Source organism: Poecilia reticulata, chromosome 23 (assembly GCF_904066995.2).
Source record: "Poecilia reticulata chromosome 23, P_reticulata-male-v2, whole genome shotgun sequence".
NCBI lineage: Eukaryota > Metazoa > Chordata > Actinopteri > Cyprinodontiformes > Poeciliidae > Poecilia > Poecilia reticulata.
In genome coordinates, this window is record NC_088852.1 from 8047300 (window position 1) to 8067321 (window position 20022).

The 20022-nt window shown below is 39.1% G+C and overlaps 1 protein-coding gene across 7 annotated transcripts in view; it reads left to right on the forward strand.

Annotated features, from left to right (window-relative positions):
- Positions 1-771: 771 nt before the first annotated feature.
- Positions 772-20022, forward strand: part of atp2b1a (ATPase plasma membrane Ca2+ transporting 1a) — a 44069-nt gene continuing 24818 nt past the window's right edge. For 6 of the 7 annotated variants that reach the window (XM_008400654.2, XM_008400658.2, XM_008400657.2 and 3 more), the window contains exons 1-2: positions 772-907; positions 13887-14378. In XM_008400654.2, the coding sequence (XP_008398876.1) occupies positions 14186-14378 (193 nt within the window). In that variant the 5' untranslated portion in view covers positions 772-907; positions 13887-14185. Of the gene's footprint in view, positions 908-1231; positions 1250-13886; positions 14379-20022 lie in introns of those variants that run through there. The other variant, XM_017302849.2, reaches the window with a different exon arrangement.

Here is a 20022-nt window from a genome sequence, read left to right on the forward strand (position 1 = left end):
TCCTGTTATTATAAAGCGACACGGGAGCGAAGAGGGAATACGAGGGGATCATGACGTAACCGTTTCCATAGGCGACTGATATGCTGGCTCGACCAATGGGAATCCACACCATTGGTCCGTACCCATCCTCCTTTTGACGTGCATCACATGTCCCTGGCGGTGTTGTGACAGCAGGGAAGTCGGCAAAGCAAGGTGATTCTCCACAATGTACTTCCGCCTTCGTTTAAATCCACGTTTGAGAAATGTTCCAGTTCGTAAGTGTTCCCTTACATTGTAAATATAGTCTGGACAATAAAATCAACACATTAGGTTGAAAATTTCGAAATCCAAGTATTAATAATCAAAAAAAGGTTTAAATGTTCAACTTTAATTATTAGTGCATGAGAGGTGGATGGAGTGCATAAACAAACTCAAAATGGAAAAAAAGAGGCATAAAGTATAGCGAAGTGGGTTTTTTTTTAAATCCAAAAGACAATTATTTTTATTTATATTTCTGTTCATCATTTGGTTTTACAAGCTAATTGTATACATTTAGTTATTGATTTACAGTGTGAGAAAGAAAGTTATGCACCAGTTTGCCTCTTCTAAGAAGAAAAAAAATGTTGATTGGCTTTCGGTATTGGAAATTGTAATTTTTTTTTTATAGAACTATAAACAAGAACAAACAGTCACTTTGTTCAGTTTCAGCTCAATTGTAGCGCCATCCGTTTTCATCACAGCACCAAGTGGTTTTCTGACGAGCCACTAGCGGGGGGAACTCTCTTGACACATTAGACGTCTTTGGTTGTGGCTGTGACAACGCAGTGGGCGGGGCCTTACCTCAGATCGGGGCAGAGAGTCTAGTCTTTGGTGAGACTGAGGGGGAGTGAGAGAGAAACGGTCAGAGATTGCGCTCCAGAAAGCGGGAGTAAGTATATTTTTCTGGTTTATTTCCTTACCAGGGTGGCAGAATGGCCACGTGCTAGGAGAGGCTTCCAGGTGTTCGGAAGCTGCATTCAAAACCAGGTGGTGTAAAAAAAAAAAAAAAATCTTCCTTTTGGGTGTGCAGTGATCAGCGAGGGCCAGCGTCTGAAAGGGTAACTGCCTACTGTACCGAAGCTAACACCGTTAGCTATCGTTATATCTTGGTTCGATACTGACATTGGGCGTTTCATTTGCCAACCCCAGGTGGCTCGTAGTAGTCGGCGAGGATGCTGCCATCTTCCATTTGCTTGTGCTTAATTTTACGTGACTCCTACTCAGCTCTAGTGTAAGTTTTTGGACTTGTCAATCAATAAGAAGCACATTTTTTGTGTGTATTTCCCTCATTACAACCAGTATAGGCTAAGGCATGCGAGCTAGTCGGCTAACAGTCGAATGTTGAACGTCAGCCAGGAACGGCTTTTTAACGTGTGTTAAACGTTAACGTTAAACTCGCGACGATTACTTGCTTGCTTTAACGGTTCGTGAACCGTACACTCTCTAACTGCGCTTTAAGCTGAACATTTCCCGTGAAATGTGTTGAAATTTAATGGGTTAAACAAATTAACACTAGGTTACTCCATGTAACGTTGTCTGACTCATTTAACGGCTATACATGGAGGCAATTTATGTTGGATATGTAGCGTGCTGCCGTTGCTATCTTGTAAATTTGGGGGACAGTGTTCTGTGGATTCCGCGTGCAGGGCAGTCCTCGCAGCTGTCTGTCACCCCAATGCAGCCGCAGTAAACTTGTTTTTATAGAGGAACAATCAGTATTATTCTTCTTTTTTAGATACACTTTCGCCGATAAACCACACATCGAGTCCCTTCTCGAGCTGTCCCGCTTTTACTGCTTTCCGTTCAGGTTAACTTCACCCCTACCGATATTTTTCTGCTCCTGGCAATCAACCGTTATTTAACGGTTGAGTTACGGTCAGCACTGCAAAATAACATTTAGGAACAGCGGACCTTGAGACAGCCACCCTTAAAACTTTTGCGACTTAATGGAAGGACTAGTATCGTATAGATTATCTGTCGAAACTGAAATGGACTGCAGCCACCGGGCACCTTTTGGTGTGCAGTTGAAGGGATCACTCCTTATCCAATTAAAAAGCACCCGGGCTTGCTTCAGCGCCAGCGGTGTCCCCCTGTGCTGCGGAGCAAGCCTCTGTATAATCACCCTAAAAATGCATGTTTGTTTCTTTTACGGTTAAAATGTTACCCTGCCTTTCAGTTATCTAATGTCTTTTCGTCATCCTAGAGTACAGCAGTTATCTGTGGACTCATTACGTAATTTGTAATGACAGCCAAGCCAGAATGTCTTGAGGTTTTATTATAGAAATGATAAACTACTTAGATTTAGTGCCAGTCCAGACCAGGAAGGTCTGAATTAGACTTTACAATGCTCTAAGAATAGCTTTTAGATGAATTTGTCTTTCTCAGCATAAAGAAATTCAAAAGTTGTTTATTGATTCACTCAGATCCTCTGAGCTCTTTGACTTCAGACTGTCGCTGTCTGTCACTCAAAGAAGGCAAAATGATCACTTTTCTTATTTGTTGCCGTACAATCTCTTTGTTGTGACTTAGGATGGAGAACTCCGCTCACCTTGACAGAGTAAAAAGACAGCAGTCGCTCCATTTGCTGCTGTTTTTCTTTAAAACGCTTGATTACTGCTAATGCGAGGCTTTGTTTTGGAAGTTACCAAAGTGAATTTGGGGACTTTACAGAACAAGTGTTTCAAAGTAGTAGGGGTGTTGTCTGGAATCGGGCTGTTTTGAGTGTCGTGGTGATAACCTTGAGGATAAATGCAGCCGTTGCACTCTATTAAGACAGAAATTTAAAGCAAAATGTGCAACATGAATTAAGTAGTCATGTAATATAAAAATAATCAAACGCGTAAATGACTGTTATTATTTTTGATAGAGTTATAGCAAATATAGAAAATAAGCACAATGTATGCAATTTTTGAGTCCTTATTGGTAGGCGTTACAACTAATTCAGGTCAGACAGTTCTCACTTTTCAAACAATGCTAGGGTGAACTGCTCATGATGAGATGGAGGAGAGTTGATGAGCTCATGTTTTAGTGTCACATCTCAAATTTACACCATGAAAACGAGCCATATAAAAAAAAAGAAAAAAACATAAATCTTCATTTCTAAGTGCTGAGTAAAGGGTATTGTTTTAAAAATCCTGGTCATCTTATGAGTGAGGGGACATTGAGTCATGTAAACCAACACTGGAAACTAAACATAGTGTGTTGTTGTTGTCGTCATGAGGTGGAATATATGGTACCATGAGACGGAATGTATTCAGGATCTCATGTACTTGTGTTGGGAGATTTGCTTGTCCATTGGTGGAGACTGTAGGGCCAGGGCTATTCCAAGCAGTGGTATTATGTTACATGTCTTTCGAGTTACCCTTTACTACTCATTCATTCAAATCTTTTTTAACATATGATTGTAGGCATGCCTTGTGGGTTGGTCTCTAACGTTTTTGGAATAAAAAGGTCTACATTTGGTCTATATTATACAACTCCAGTGAGATATTCAGAGAGGTACTTACAGTAGATTTAATAGTTTTTTTCCCCCCAAGAGTATTTGCATATTTAGCACGTTGTTGCTACAGTATTTTCGGGGGAGCATCTGCCTTACAGAATCACAATTGAGCATAATTAAAGCTCTTTTAATGCGAAAACTCTTAAAATCCAAGCTTCTGAGTTCTCACATATTCATATTGTGTGTCAGATTTCGGAAAAGTGTGCAGAAAACATTTTCTGCGTGAGCTGTCAGGTGGAGCGGCCATCACGGCATTGGATTAGTTTCACTCAGCGAAACACCGAGTGCAGGTGGATGTATTAAATCCTTTTGTGTGGAGTCGAGGTGTTGTCCACTTGAACAGGAATTTATTTGTAAAGTACTCTCATGAAATCTGTTATGTCATAGCACTGAGTGCTGCTCCCTGTCATTTTCGATCACCAGTGTTGTTGTTTTTTTTTAAAGAAATTAGTCCAAACTAATGCTTCAAGGAATACAACAAGCACAGTGTTGTATTATTTCAAATGTTAGTTGTAACATATGGGATGCTTCCAGTCCTATGACCTTGAGACTCTGCAGATTTTTCAGAAAACCGCTTGTGTGACTCTTGTCGTCACAAGACCGGACACACTGTATAAAGATGACGCCGGCATCGCAGAAGTACGGTGTCATGGTCGCCCTGTTGGACTGCAATGAAGTCACGCTTGTGTCAACCACCCACCACTTATCAGGGTCCAGTCCCCACGCACACGCTGACACACGGAACAATTCACAGTGGATTATGGGAGAAGTTGAGTAAAGCATCCTTGAAACCATGACTATTCAAATGCTGTGCTTTACAGTTCTGATGTTTTTTTCGTGGAACGTTGTATTTGGTTTATGCCAAACATGTCCTCTGTTGTGGCATCTAAATAATTCAATTTTAGATTTATTTGGGGGGAAATAACCTTGTTCTACATGTCTTATTGTCTGTGCTCTCTTTGGCAGTCGACTTTGACAGGGAATGTTGGAATAATCTGAAGACATTTATTTCAGGGATTTGAAGCTTGGTTTTGAGATGGTTTTCAGCTTCTTTGAAAATGACTTTTTAGCAAATAACAAAATAGTTTTTTTTTTTTTTGACGTCCCGTTCTTAACCACATTGATTATTTACAAGATATTTTAGTCAAGCGGTTCAGGAAATGGTTTACTCATTTGTTAATTCAGGCTAAGTAGTTTGACGGTAAGAGATTTTTCTGTCACTTCAGGGAACAATTGCCTGTTATCCCAGATGAAAGAAGTGCCGGAGAGCGCCGAATGTGTTGCTGATGACGCCGCTGACTGTGCGCTCTCATCGACTGGGTGCCTGACAGCTTTTTCAGACCTGTGGAGAAGTTCCAGTCGTGGGGGTGAAGCAGCACTCCCGACTGTAAGCAGGGCGGCGCAAGGAGGGCTGGGTGTCTCTGCCTGTGCCCTCCACATTTACATGGCGTGACCCAGTTCAGCTACGGCGGGGGGAGGGGGCGGTCTGGGCGAAGCTAAAAATACCACATCTCGCATTAGGCAGCTCCTCAGCAGAGGGATCCCTAGAACTGCTGTCCTCGACTTTCGGCGAGTTGTTGGCACGTGGAGGTGTTCAAACTGCCAGAGGGTTTTCCTTATTGTGGATGAGGAAGACCACTGCCGTCTCGTCGGCTGCCCGGCTTCCTCTCGCGCAGCTTCTGGGTGGAGGAGGTCTCGGCGAACGTCTGATGTGAGATAACGCCCGAGAGTCACAACTCTTTGCGCCTCAAGGCAAGTCATCCGACAGAGGCGTGAGGCTGAGGCAGGGAAGGGGTTAACTCCAGCCACTGTCTTTCAACCATACCACGCCAGCTGTTGGCTTGGAGATCCAATCACAATGATTTTCCACTGTTGTGACATGTGACCCGCTCTGCAACCCTAGACTGAAGCGGCGTAGCAAATGTTGGCACGTCTTCATCTTGGCATTGTTGATGCTTGTAAAGTGTGATCATGTAAAAGGAGGCTGATAAAGTAAGATAAATCAAATGGATCCAGACCAATAAAACAATTAAGATTGCATTTATTTTTGCCAGAAGAGCTGAGATCTTCACCGTTAGTAGTGGAATTTGTGCTACATTGAAGCTTTGTGGCACATCTTGTTTTATAAAGCGGTGGAAACTGTTAAAACATGGAATCTATTTTGTAAAATGATGCTGGATGAATGAACTGTAAGGTGCAACATAACAAAAATAGCAACTTTAACCACAGTACTAAAGCACCCTCAACATAGCACGAGCCACAAATACTCAACACCTTTTTTATGTGGTAAAAGGAGAAACCACTGTAAGAAGTAATGAGTCAGTCTAGGCAACAAGTTCAAGGCCGTTTTCTGGACATAGCCTGGAACGACCACAAGGCCAAGAAAAATACTCAGCCTTATTTTTCAGTGTGAAGCAGAATAGCAGGAGTGATGAGTTTTACTAAATTTGCATAAAAATATAAAGCATGTATGATTTGAATAGAGTAGCGTTTGTTTAAAGCAGAACATAAATAATTATTCCTAGAATACTACTGTCATGATGTTTATATAAATTTAATATTCAATGCATAAGTGTAAGCCATTTTTGTAGTGTAAACATCTAAATATTTAATTATATGTGGTGAACCTTTAGTTTATACACCGTGACTGTGTGTTTTTGCTACTGGAAATAATTCTGGATGTCCACACAAAGAATAAATGTAGCAGTTTTCTTTCAGCCAGCTGACCAGCAGTCAGCAGTGACAGTGGGGTCAGGTGCAATTCTGTTATTCTGTGGTTCTTACAGCTGGAGAAAACTTCAGTCTTGTTTTTATTTCAGGCATATTGTAAGAATTTAAACCCTTGAAATGAAATGACAGAACATTAAGTTTTCAAATATAAATGTTTAACATGATGGCCTAACCTTATACAGGTAACTAGTCCATGCAGAACAAGCGGCAAAGTAACTTGGATTTACCTGCAGTTTAAACTGTCAGTCCAGACAGAAATGTCCAAATCCTGTTGTCTGGAAACTGACCTAACAAACCTGCTTTTTAAACTGTGCTGTGAAAAAGCGTTTGTCCTCCTAAACTCAAAAATAACAGTTATGAACCAACATGAGGAGCAATTATTTTTAACATAGTCCTAGTATGTTAAGTTTGACTAGCTTTTGTCCTTAATGAATGAAATCATTCAAAAAGTGTTTTTTACATTTACTCAGATTATCCAATATTGACATTTGTTTAATTATCTGAAACATTTAAAATTGGACAAAAAAAAGAAAGAAGCAAAAACAGAAATCTGTAAGGGGAGTAAACACTGGTTGACATTACTGTTTGACTGGGGAGCTGCAACATTTTAGATTCTTATCAATTTTAGCAAATTAAACCCTGCGTTAAAAACTCAATGTACAGTCAGAACAAGGGTTAATTTTTTTTAAGCTATTGTAAACACTCGACCCTGTTCAGCTGCAGAAACGTGTTGGAGATTTGCATAGATTCCAGTTGTTACCATTGACATATTTTTACAGTCTGTTGGGTTTTATTTAAAGAACCACATTTGTTCCATGCCAGCTAATTGCTGTTACTTCAATCTGTTTAGCTGAGCCCTTTGACCAAGAACCTTGTATAAAAGCTGCATTGTATTTTCATTAGATTTCCAGATGGGAAGGGCTTTATATGCTCGGTCCAATAGAGTTTCAGATGCGTCTTCTCTTTCACTGCTAATGCTATTTGCCCAACTGGACATATTGCGTCTTGGCTCTACTAAACTAATGTGAACACACAAGTTGACAATCTAAACCTCGTAGATGAACCATCAGAAATGATCTGAATCCACATGACAGAGAATTTTATTCTGCTATTGAATTAGCATATTTTTAAATTAACTGTTTTTGACATGCGTTAGGCACCCGGTAGAGCACTCTGCACACAACAGAGTGCACTTGTGAGGGCAGGAGCGTTGCCCTCGTTTTGTAACACCCCTATCTGTATGAGTTTATTTATATTCTGTTTTAAGCAGGGCTGTGTGAACTACATATGAAACGTAGCAGTCTCTCTGCCAGCACAAGGTTGAAGAATTTAAAAGGATATCTGAGACTTTAGCCAAGTTACCTGGACTTCATGCTGGTTTCAGTAAAATCTTAACTGTGGTGCTTTATAGCTCAACTTTTAAATTGATTTAAGAAAATGTTGCAGGTATTTACTCGAGCCCCTTATCCAAGTGAAATATTTCTTTTTCTAGTTTTGTATGTGATGTGAGATTAGCAGCTCAAATAATGGCATGTTTTCTTCCTTGTTGATTAAATGTACTAAATTCAACACTTCTTCTGTATTCTAGCAAATACCCAATTGGTACATATTTAAGCAATTTTCAATGAGTTGAAACAGATTTTTATGCTAAGCAATGATAAGAAAGCTTTTCTAATTTCCAGTTTTCTTAGACTATAAAACATAAAAGAAAAGTTCTTTGATGGAGGTAGTAGTTTGAATCTAACAGAAAATGAAGAAATTACAAGATTAAGCCCCTTGAAGCGTCTTATCTGAATTATGAAACTGAAAAGTTGAAGTTCTTGGCTCTGATGCATTTAATCATTGGAAAGTATTTGACCTGCTGATAACTTATCAGAAAGGATCAAAGAAAAAGTGACCATCTTTGATCTCTGCATGCCTGATTGGATCGTCCCCATGATCCTGTTTTATGTGGCTCTTCAAATTCAGCATAAAGATACTTTTTTTTTTTTTTTCAGTTTAGGAATTTTAAATATCTCTTCAGGGATAACTGGATGTTTTTTTGTGTGTCTGTGTGTGTGTTTAATCCCTGGGTGAAGAAATTCAACAATAATGCGAGAATCTAGAACTCCTCATCTGAACCGCCTTTATTATTTCCGTAAAAAGCTTAATTTCATCCTGCCTTCATTTCTGTTCAGCCTTGATTAAATTCCAGCATACCTCTGTACCTGGAAGAGCAGTTTTTATAAAGCATTTCTATACAATAAGAAATTAAATACTTGATCCTTTTATATTTTCTCTTCAGACCTTGATAGAAATGTTCAAAGAAGTCTCCCTAGTTACTGTACAGTGATGCATATTTGTCTGAACTTTATGAAAACAATTCTGATGTCCTTCGTTCTCATGAACCAGCCTCATTGTGTGTGGCTAATTAAGTGGTGGGCTGTAGCTTTGTACTGTTAGAGTAGAATCTGTCTAATCAGGAAGTCCTGATGTTTTAACAGACGACTTTTCCTGAGGTAATCACACTGCAGAAAGTCTTTAGGATTTTCTGATTCTGTAGTGCTGCATTATTTGTTTCAGTGATAAGCCTATAACCTATAATGTTTTAAATGAACTTATCTAGGTATTGTCTAAGATTACTTTATTTCCGTTGTTTCAGTGATCAAAGTGAACATCCTGTTTGGTAGGAGGGTGAAAAGGGCAAGAAACACTTTGAAATGTAAAATCAAATTCTGAATTCACTAGAAGTATGATACGTTGAATAGTAGGAAAAACATATCCCAGATTAGAGCAGAGCTTGCAGAAATATGTAAATTGTACAATGGATTCTGAAACTTAACCACCTAACCATATTTCAGCATCTCTACTACTAAAATAAATACCTCTTTTGGACATTAAGGGAAGTTGGCATCCATTCAAACAGCCAAAAATATTACTCCTATGCAGAGTGTAAATGCCCAGCACTGGAAATATAATATCCCTCCAAATATTGGATACAGTCCTTGGTGTTTCTGAAATCCAATACATTGTGCAGCTCTACTACAAACATCATTGTTGCACTCTGGTCCTGCTGCTGGGTAACTAAAAACAAACACCTATTTCAAAATAGTACTGTTTTTTTCTTCTTCTTTTAGGTTGATTTTTTTTCCGTTTTCTTTTTTTACAAACCTTTCTTACTTGTGACGATTAGTGACTCCTTAGGATTACATTGATCAGAAAAAGCTGCGTAGGTGGGTTATTCTCATCTTTATTCAGGTTGGTTTTGGCGTCTGTGGTACTCAATGTTTCCACAGACTCATTTGTTTTGTCAATCACATCACAGCATGAACTCTACAGCCATGTCACATGTAGCACAGCTGGCTGTTCTCTTGGTTAAACTTTGGTATCTTGCGCTGACAGTGACGTTTCTCCTTATCTGGTGTCTATTGGTTGGACTTTGTTGTGTTATTGGTGAACACACTGAATCTTGTAACCCTGCATTTCTGTCACCTAATAAATTTTGTAGCTGTGCTTGCAAGTGCATTTACAAATATGGACAATTTAACAAAACAATAGTTACTGTAATTTGTAGTTTGAATTGTCTGGATACAACAGGGAGCATTGGGTAAAAAGGCAAAGAACCCTTTTTGTCCCTCACTGAGAACAAATTAGACAAGTTTTTTCTTTTGATTTGATTTTTAATTTGGAGATGTATTTGGGAGACCCATTTTGCTCAGTGTTACTCACAGTTGTTCTCAGGCTTACAATTTCCCACCTTTTTACTCTATAACAATATAATTCTATACATTTTAATTGTATGTTTATCAAGCCATATCTAAACTCATTACGCTTTTCAAAAAATACATATTGTTAACACTGTAATATGTAATGGTACTATTGTATTCAGATTCGAAGGCATGTGTTTAGCAAATGCCAAATTCCACAAGAAAAATCTTTAATGTCAGCGAAGTTGAAGTAAAAACACACTGATGATCTGAGGTCATCAAGCTGTGATTTGACTTCATCGTTCTGTTTTTCATTTTTGTGGTCCTCCATGGAATATGATTTTAAACATCAATATTTTAGGCGCCAATACTTGTTACACCCTTAGAGGGTTTATGGGTAGAATTATATAAATTAGATTTTTCTTCCAAACTTTAAAGATTACAAGGGTCCACTAAGACAGTCTATCAGCCTTTTAAGAAAGCACAGGTTATAAGGAGGGTTAACGCACTTTTATTAAAAAAATGCCCGTTGACCAATTAAGATCAATTATTACCAAAAGCTAATAGTGTGCTATGTTTTCCTCATGCACTTTGATTTAACAGAGAAACCATTATAATAGGACATTTAACAGTAAAAAAGGTTGGAAAGATGTAATTTAATTGTGGTTGAACAGAAAAAAAAAAGTTTTATCATTTCCTTTGCAAGATGTCTCAGCAGTCCTGTGGTTTAGTCTCGAGTTTCTCTTCTGTTTAGGCAGATTCTAAATGTTTCTTGCTTTACTAAAGAAACTGCAAGTACATTTTATATTTTAAATCAACAGCTAAATATTAGACAGTTAGAGATGCATGCATACAGGTTTATCTATGAACAGGGGGGTATAGCACTTTAGTTTATGAGAAAAATATTTGATCATCTGTTTAGAATTACAGGTAAATATTTTAACAGATAAGTTGGGGGGGGAAAAGTCTACTCTTAATCTGAGAGAACGAATTACTTGCAGGCACATTATGTTCATTAAAGGTATTTTAAAATCATTATAGGACTTCTAACTGATCAAATTAAAAATGTTATTGACTTATTCTGCCAATTACAAACCGAAACGGTTATTACGCTCTTGGTGCTTTTAGAACCACTCTGGGAATTTCCAAAAGTGAGAATTTCTGTTGTTCAAAAAGCAGATGGCTCGTGATTCCTGCTTACTGAAGGTTTTGAAGTGCTTGACAGTTTGGGGCCTCCTTTGTTGCATGTCTTTCCCTTTTCACAGCGCTGGAGAACGTTTGAATAGAGAGCATTTCCACACAGACGGGCAGGCCAGTTTAGCATTCAGTCCAGCGTGGCTCGGCATTGAATTCATAAAATAAGCAAAGTCTTCTCTCAAACCGAACAGCCATCTGGATGGTAGCAACTGTTGCTCCAGAACCTGTACACAACATGCGGCTTTCGATGCATCAGCACAGATTACCAAGAATATGTGCATAAATTTAAACAAGTGACCATCACACACCTTGACCTTTTACAATAAACCATATGGTTGGTTGTCTTTTTCACCTGAAGTTTGAAGTGTGATTTCTTAAATAAAAAATACATACAAAAAAATCCTTAGTTTTCATGGAGGTTTATTCTTTTCTAGTTCCCCTCAGTCAATATTGGATGAGCTTCAGACGAATCATTCTAGTGTGTGCTGTTTGCACACCGATTAAATGCCAGATTAAAACTCAGTTGAGCTTTACCCTCCTTTCGTTTTTGTTTTCTCCCACATGGCTACATGAAAACTTGTCCGTCAATATGATTGGTCGGAATAATATTTTGGACTGGTACTAACTGGCAAACGCCTTCGTTAACCTACACTAGTGAACATTGTCATGTTTGGCTCACTTTTGAAATTGACATATAAAATGAGGATGTTTTCAAAATCAGGTAACGTTCACTTTATTTGAGTTCTTCAAATGTAGCTCCCATTTGGGCTTTGGAAACACAACGAGGACAAATGTTAGAATGTAAACTTAGAGCATAAGACTTACGAATAACAAACATTTAACGGAAACAAGAAGCATGTTCGGTATAAGTTGAACTTGGGAAAAGGATTTTATATTCTTTTAAGATTAAAGAGAATGATCTAAATGCAGTTTATTTTTGCTACATTTTGAATTTGGGCAGATTTTGAAGCATTCTTGTGATTAACTTGTTCTTTATGTTTTGGGTTCACAGACAAATATAGCTGGGTATGATCAGCAAAACAGTGGAAATTATTACTGGGTCTCCTGACAGTATTGCCTGAGGGAAGCAGACTAAAGTATTGGTGCTTCTATGGAAACCTTCAAAACTCAGTTTTGTATTTTGCAAGAATCTCTTTAACATAAAAAAAGCCCCATTCTATCAGCATATCACCGCTATGGTTCTAATAGCTGTGACTAATGAATGCAATTTTGAAGCCGATTGTGTGGTTGTATACATAAATGCTCATCAGTGTTTGCACGGTTTAGTTGATGGAGCCATACTGACCATGTTTCTCACTTATTTTTAATTGCCACACTCATTCAGCTTGGTGGTGCGATCACGAGTTTATGAAAGGTTTCTAAATTAAATGGATCACTGATGGATGAACTTCAGATTTGCACATCTTCTTGGCACATCAGTTTGTTTTTTAGTCGCTTCCTCCATTTAGTACATTGACATTATTTCATGCTGATTTAAATAAGATATAGCAGTCTGTATGCTTTTGATAGGTAAATGTGAAATGTATTTGCAGTGTGCTGGTCATTTTAATTGCCTTATTTTTTAAAGGATTAGTTGTTTTCATATATATATTAGTTTTACAGTAAAATAAAATATCGTTTCGGAGCTGTCCTTGTTGTTTTGCTGTTTTCTATATGTAAACCTGAACTTGTTACCTGATTCAGCCTGTTGCAGTTCCTGCATCTCTAATTAATATTCCAGTCTCTTCAAAACAAAGTTATTACCATAGTATCAAACGCTTTGTTTACATCTTGTAGATTCCCAGTTATCCACACCATGGCAATCCTATGAGCTTGATTAAAGTCGGGTCGCCCCTCTGTTTTTTTGTTTTTTTCCCCCCAAAAGAATCTCTGCTTTCCTTCACTTTTATAGGTTCTGAAAGGACTTAATGACGTAGAACAAATTCAAGAAATGCGTCATTTATTTGAATTTTAAACCAAACCAAAACTTGTTCACACGAAGAAGGAAACATACTCACACAAGCCATGCTGCATCCAGATCTGTGCAAAACAAAGCTTTCTAGTGGTAAACATAACCAGTCAACAAGACGACAATGCAGCCTGGTGGTTTGACAACTATTTTCACACTGAAAGAAAGTTAATTGGTCAGCAGAATACAAAAGTTATTTGCAACCAGAATGAGTATTTGCTTTGTGTCAAGTCGAATCAGTGGAGAAGCTGGTGTAGTTTGTGACACATGCCAGTAGAGATTTTATAATACAGGACTATTTGAGGGTATTTTGTAACTTTGGACCTTACTTGATGAGTTCAATGTGTGAAATCCTTGTTCTGCTTATAATACTATTTGTGGAAAAAAGAAGTTGGTTGTGTGAGGTGCTTATAGGGGGGGGAGAAGCAACATAAATTCACTTTCCAACCAAGATCAGTGACAACTATCAAGGTTGCGGTTTTGTTTGACCCTTCTCTTGAAGCTTGAAGCAATTTTTAATTATGAGTATGAAAACAAACACAGACTGGCCCCAAAAGATGCTCTATTTAGGCTGGGAATGTGTTTTAAAGATTCTCCAATCAGCCATGCTTCATACCACAGCTAAACGCTTTCGCTCTTTTGAACATTGTGTATCAGGGCTATGTAGACAAAATGTTTTCATAGTTGTAAGAAGTATTCTATGAAAATATCACTACCTTCCCTGCTTCTAAAATTAAACTTAGCAGTGTTGATGATCACTCTCTGATAGTTTGCTCTTGTCTTTCAGATCTGCTTTCTAGGTGATCTCCGGCTCTGCGGGCGTTCTTCAGGTCACCATGAAGAACTGAATCTCCAAGGGATGGCTTGTTTTGTAATATCCCTACACCACCTGAAATGTGACTCCAGCTGCCTGTGAAGGGCCCGTCAGCTGTGTATGGGAACCATCAGTGCATTTGCATTTTTGAGGATTTAAGGTTTTTTTTTCCTCTCTTTAAAAAGGGACAACACTTTTCTGTTTTAGCCCCACTGTCGGGTCAAAGCAGCAGTGCTTTGCAAAAGACTGAGTTGGCAGCAGAAAGCAAGGCAATGGCAAACAACTCGTACAGTGGGGTGAAGAACTCCCTGATGGAGGCCAACCATGACAGGGAATTTGGCTGCTCACTCAAAGAACTGCGGTCCTTGATGGAACTCAGAGGCGCTGAGGCAATAACCAAAATCAATGAAACGTATGGAGATACTCAAGGACTCTGCAGCCGTTTAAAAACATCAGCTACAGATGGTACAGTATTGCTTTTTCTTCTGTACTGTAAAAAAAATAACATTTCCAGTAGTGACAGCTATTTAGGTGGTGATGACGTGCAAAAGTATTTTCAAGGCGACTTGTTGCTATATGATACATACCTTGTCTTCACTTCCTTGGAAACACTCACATGCCAGACAGGTGGCCGGGCGGGCCGGCTCTGACCCAGGGCCTATCCCGGTCTATTTCAAGGCCGCTGGTTCTGTCTCTCACACCCTCCTTTCACCCCTCAGTCTGTATGTGCATGCGTCTGTGTGTAGGCTTCAGACAGACCAGCTGTTTCCCTGGGCACAGCACCAGTCTTCAGGCAGGTCACACTCCCACTTGCGGCGAACCAAACAATGAAGCTTTCTGGGTGTTATCATTTTTGCTCAAGTTATTTTACAGCACCATAAAACGGTTTATGCCATTTCTAAAAATATTCAGCTTGCAGAATATCCAACTAAGGTGTGCTTGTCACTGCCCCCCTCCCTCTCGTCCTACCTCTGTATGAATTTGTCTCTCCGTAGACGGTCGGCCTAATCGTCAGAATGACCTTGACTGAACTCTTATGGGAGTGGATTTTCAGTTTGATCCCAGATTAAAACGGCACCACATATTCACTGTAACGGCAACAGTTGCCTGAATGCAGTGCCTCAGAGCAAGGAAAAATCTTCCTGGCCTCCTTCAATCGGACAATAATGTGATAAACACCGCGCTTTACTGCAGCGGAAAACATTTCTCATCGCAGCTACAGTCATTAGCTTACTTTGTGAATTGTGACCTTTCATTTATTGATGGTGGAAGTGGTGCGCCCTGTTTACGTTTCAGCCTTTTTATCAGCCTAGAAGTCTCTGAGCTGTGTGAAGTATGAGGGAATAAAAGGAAACGGCAGAGAAGGAATTTAGTGGTTGAGAGTGTGAGTGTGAGTGTGAGTTGTCTAAACACGCATGTAGCTGTGTCGTGTTGCTGAACGTTTGGTGCCGTCATATTACTAGAAGTGACATTGCTTGTTTTGTAAATCTATTTCTCGTCATCTGCTCACCCCTCTGTGTACTGGTATGTCTTAATGAATTAGAATGTCTCAAATCTTAATTCTTTTCACTAATAGCATAAGGGTTTATTTTTGTAAATTTTGACTTTTACAGTGAATAAAAAAAATACTAAATTTAGTTTCTCAGAAAACCAATAAAATGAATTTCAATACAGTATATGCACTCGGTACTTAAAATGTGCTACTTTTTTAATGAATTTACAACATCAGTGTAACATGACATGGAGGCGATCAGCCTGTTGCTCTGCTGAAACCCCAGGTTGCTTTGATAGAAGCCGTCCTCTTGTCTGTGCTGTTGGATCTGTTGTCTCCCTCTTGAGAATACTTCACAGGTTATATATGAGGTTTAGGTTAGGGGAGTGCCAGTCAGCACAGTGACCCCGTGGCCATGAAAGCAGAAAACAGTACCTTTGGCATTGTGAGGAGGTGGGGTGTCCTGAAAATAAAATCATCTCCATTAAGCTTGTCAACAGGGGTGAAGCATGATGTGCTGACTTTTGGGCCACAAGCAACCTGGTTTCAGTGCCTCTCCACATTCTTGGATCTTCATGTTAGATGAAATGCAGCCTTTATTTTTATCTGAAAAGAGAACTATGGGCCGCAGTGCTACAGTTCACTCCCTTTTCGCCTCACCCCCAGTCAGGTGGCTTTGATGTTGCCTCTGGTTCAGAAGTTGCAATAGTTGTAGCCCGGCATGTTCCGGCTCTTGAAGCTCCGACTCCAGTCACAGTCTACGCCTGGCGATCCTCTTGCTAAATTGTTGAATGGATTTTGCATCACAATATGCGTTGCTAGTCCACCTGTTTCTCCCACAGTTTCCCTTCTCTTAACTTTCTGTGTATGTTCTTGGATACAGAACCCTGTGGCTCACCGTCTTTGAGGGCATTGGCATAACGGTCCAACAGTAGCCACCACCCTCAACGCTCGCCCACTTGTTACAGGGCACATTTTCCTTTCATGTGCAAGTTGATTCACCAAGACGATGGGTCCTCTGTGCTTTCAACTCTCATATCTGCAATTACAGAAATAAAAAGGGTGTGGTTTTCAACAGTCAACGTAGCCTACCGGGGTTACCCAGAGGGGAGTTCCCTCGGGCCGAGCTCTGTCACAGTTCTCTTGCACGCTGTCCAAATGCATTCACTGCTTTACATCCGAGCAGAGCGCCATTCATGTCAAATTATCTGCATCAGTTCATATTATATCTGTTTTGTGGGCTCTCAGCTTCTGCTTCTGTCTGTACTTTGCACCAAATCAGTCTTTCTGTAATTCCTCGTTACCCCTCACAGTTCATAGAGGTAACTGGTTTAGTACTACCTCCCACAGTTAATCTAGGGTGTAATGTTTGTGGCTCAGTTTCAACCCTCAAGTCGGTGTTGAAATCTTTTAGTCGATCTCGAAGTGTAAAAAAAAAAAAAAAAAAACCTGTCAACTTTGTTTCGAAAGGATTGTCTGTTTCAATATTCACTGCTTCCCCAGTTTTTTTCTAAATCTTCAGGTTTGTGAAGGATTGTTTAGAGAAATTTGACAAGTGTTGAATCGATTTTTTAAGATAATTCGAGTCCCCAGCTACTTCCTAATTCCAAACTTGACCAGTTGTTTTGTTGCAGTTTGACTCAGTTTCAGTCCATTCAGTCATTATTGCCATGGGAAATTAAGGCATCATGTAAGATTATGAAGGCTTGACAATTGAAAAGGGACTTATAATTAGTTGGTCAGTCATTTCTCAAAGCTCTTAAGCCAATCCTTTGCTAATCCTTAACATTTCCAAGCTCTTTCTCTTTTTTCATTCAGTGTATGATTGAGCTGCTGTGGCTGTTAATCAGTGAACTGAAATTCAAACTTTTGACATTTTAAAGTTCAGGGCTTTATGTGGAACTAAATGTAATTCTTTCCCTCCAAAAAAAAGCTTGGAGTTGCATATTCACCTAGAGTAAATGTAACTTTAATTGTCCTTAATTTGGTAATTAACTTAGTGGTGCTCTAAGGAAATCATTCTCACTAGACATGGGCTGGTATGAGATTTTAAGTGTATGAATAACTTGAGCAAAACTACATTGATGTCATAGTATTTCCAGGTGGTGGAGGGGCAGTGCTTTGTTAAGGCTCAGTATTGTCAAGCTGATGTGCCAAAATTATCACAGTTGGGTGATGAAAATCTTGTCATTTTGTTCTCTGCCTCATGTCGTCCACCTCTTCTTGTCACAACCTCCCCGGCCAACATTTTGCTCGCCCCAGGGCATGTGAAGCTATTGTACGATTGGTCAAAATTTCATGGCTGTCTTTATGCGGAAAACGGCTCCAACTACTCGCCATCCAGAAAGCAGTTTTCCAGCCAGAGAGCAGAATGGATAGTTTTGAGTAGTAATTATCCCAGGCTGTGAGGTAGCAGGTACTGTTGGACCAAAACACAAACACCTGTTCGGTTTTGGTTCGATGAAGCAGGCAAACGTCTTGCTGATGCCTTCTGTTCTTTTTTCTTTTCCAATAACATGCAAAATAAATGAGACGTTAAAGCTCGTCAGCCATTATATCCTCCTCCGACGAATTTGTAGACATTCCTCTCTTTTTACTGCACTGTAGTAAACTATAATCAAGACAAAACACTTTGTCGTATACTGGGCTCTAAGGAAGCCCAGTACATGACAGGGCTTTCACTGGATCTTGGTTCGTCTTGTCTGCTTAAAACGAACGTCCTGCAACCACCTGACCACATGACTGTTCGACGACGTGACAGAAAATCCTTTTCCATACTTGTCAGTTATTGAGATGTCAACTCTTAAATCTGCCCCGGTTGACAGGAGTGCCACAGTGTCTTGTGATAAGGTTGAGCCTGTCAATACATGTAGCCCTGCTACGTAACAAGACCCAACTTTACTAGTTCACTTCCTCTTGCTTATAAAAATGTTTATTGTCCAAGTCAGTTGTCAGCTTGGCCTCTACAAACCCATTATTACATGAGTGGGTATTAAGAATTTAAAGTGGAACTTGAATGTTTGATAGTCAAAATCAGTTTTCGGATAGAGTTTAATATGTGGAACTCAAAAGTTTTCTGTGGCAATTTGTGGAAGTTGTCAGTCTGGGAAAGTTCTTCTGTGTGACCTGAGTTGCCAAAAAAAAAAAAAAAGCACGTTCCGTATTTGACATGTCCATCAGATATACTTATAGTTAAACTTTTAGTAGCAATTGCTTTTACTTCCTTATTTTTCCCCCTCACATTAATTATTTTGACTTTTTGTGGTCAAATCGGTCAATCTGCTTCTGTGAGGGACAGCATGTAATAAAAGCACGTTCCTTGTATCTGATATTCCATATGCACCTCTCTCCCCACCAGTTCAATTGTAAGGGCTGCTAAATGGTAGTTTCCTCGGCTGTATGGAGCTTGTCATCAAGTCTGATTTCAAAATGCTATGAGTATGACTTTAGATGGTGATTATCCATAACCTATGTCTGGTTGTTGTGTGAAATTAAATAAAGTGATTGGGAAATGTTTGAATGATTGTCATGCCAAATTAATGCATTTGATTGCGTAGAAAAGTAAACTTTTTAGAAGAAGGTCACAAGTTTGGAATAAAACAATGTCAGAAAAGTAGGACATCAGCAACTATTTTGGCGAAGCAATGCTGCGGTTCTTAAATTTGAGAAGTGTTACCCATTTTATTTACATGGTTTTGGGATGGCATTATAGTGGAAATCAATTTAGACACAATGTTCCAGTTGTCCCAAGTATTGAAGTCTCAGCAAATTCACCGCGTGTCGAGAACATGCTGTGCTCAGGTCTCCAAAAATGCAAATTAAATGTTACAGATCAGTACAGACCTCACTTATCTTTTTAAATGATAAAGCTTATGACTGTGCAACTACAAATATTTGGCCTGTGTGGAAGAATGTCTTTTTTTGTCTAGTAGTTCTATCACTTTGTCTCTAAACGGTAAAATCTCAGCAGTTTGAAGTTGCTCCATGTCTGAAAAATCAGTACCATCACCTGGTAGTTTATAAAACAGGTTTAAAACAGATCGTTGAACTGTCCTCCTATGAAGTGCTGCAGAGCTAAAGATTCTATCCATTTTATGAATTGTGAATAGAGCACACAACAGAGAAGATTAAGCATTGAATTTTATCTCCATTGATCAGATCCTTTCCCGTATCTAGTGAACGCTGCATCTTCATGTTTGTCCTTCTTTACTGTTATGAGGCCGTTTTTCCGTTTTGTTTCATATTCTAGTTTGCGCTGCTTCTTTTTTTTATCTCTAGTTTTCTATGAAAGCTGCTGTTAAAGTTAGTTTTTAAATGCATTGACAAAGTGCTGTTTTCATAAGATTTGGGTCTTTTCATTACCAGAAATTGTCGGGCCGTTTAAGTCTCTAAGGAAATAAACTGTTTTTTGCACATTGGTAAATGGAGCGTCATTGTAGGGGGTAGATTTTTATTTATTTAACATGTGAAAGACTAACTGAATTTACATTACTTAACACCAGACATCGCTAATGGAAACTCATACAGACAAGCAGCAGTAATTCTCATAACATACATAAACATATTGTAGGAAGATGACCTTTCATTCCACGATTCCTACTCCTCAAAATAATACTG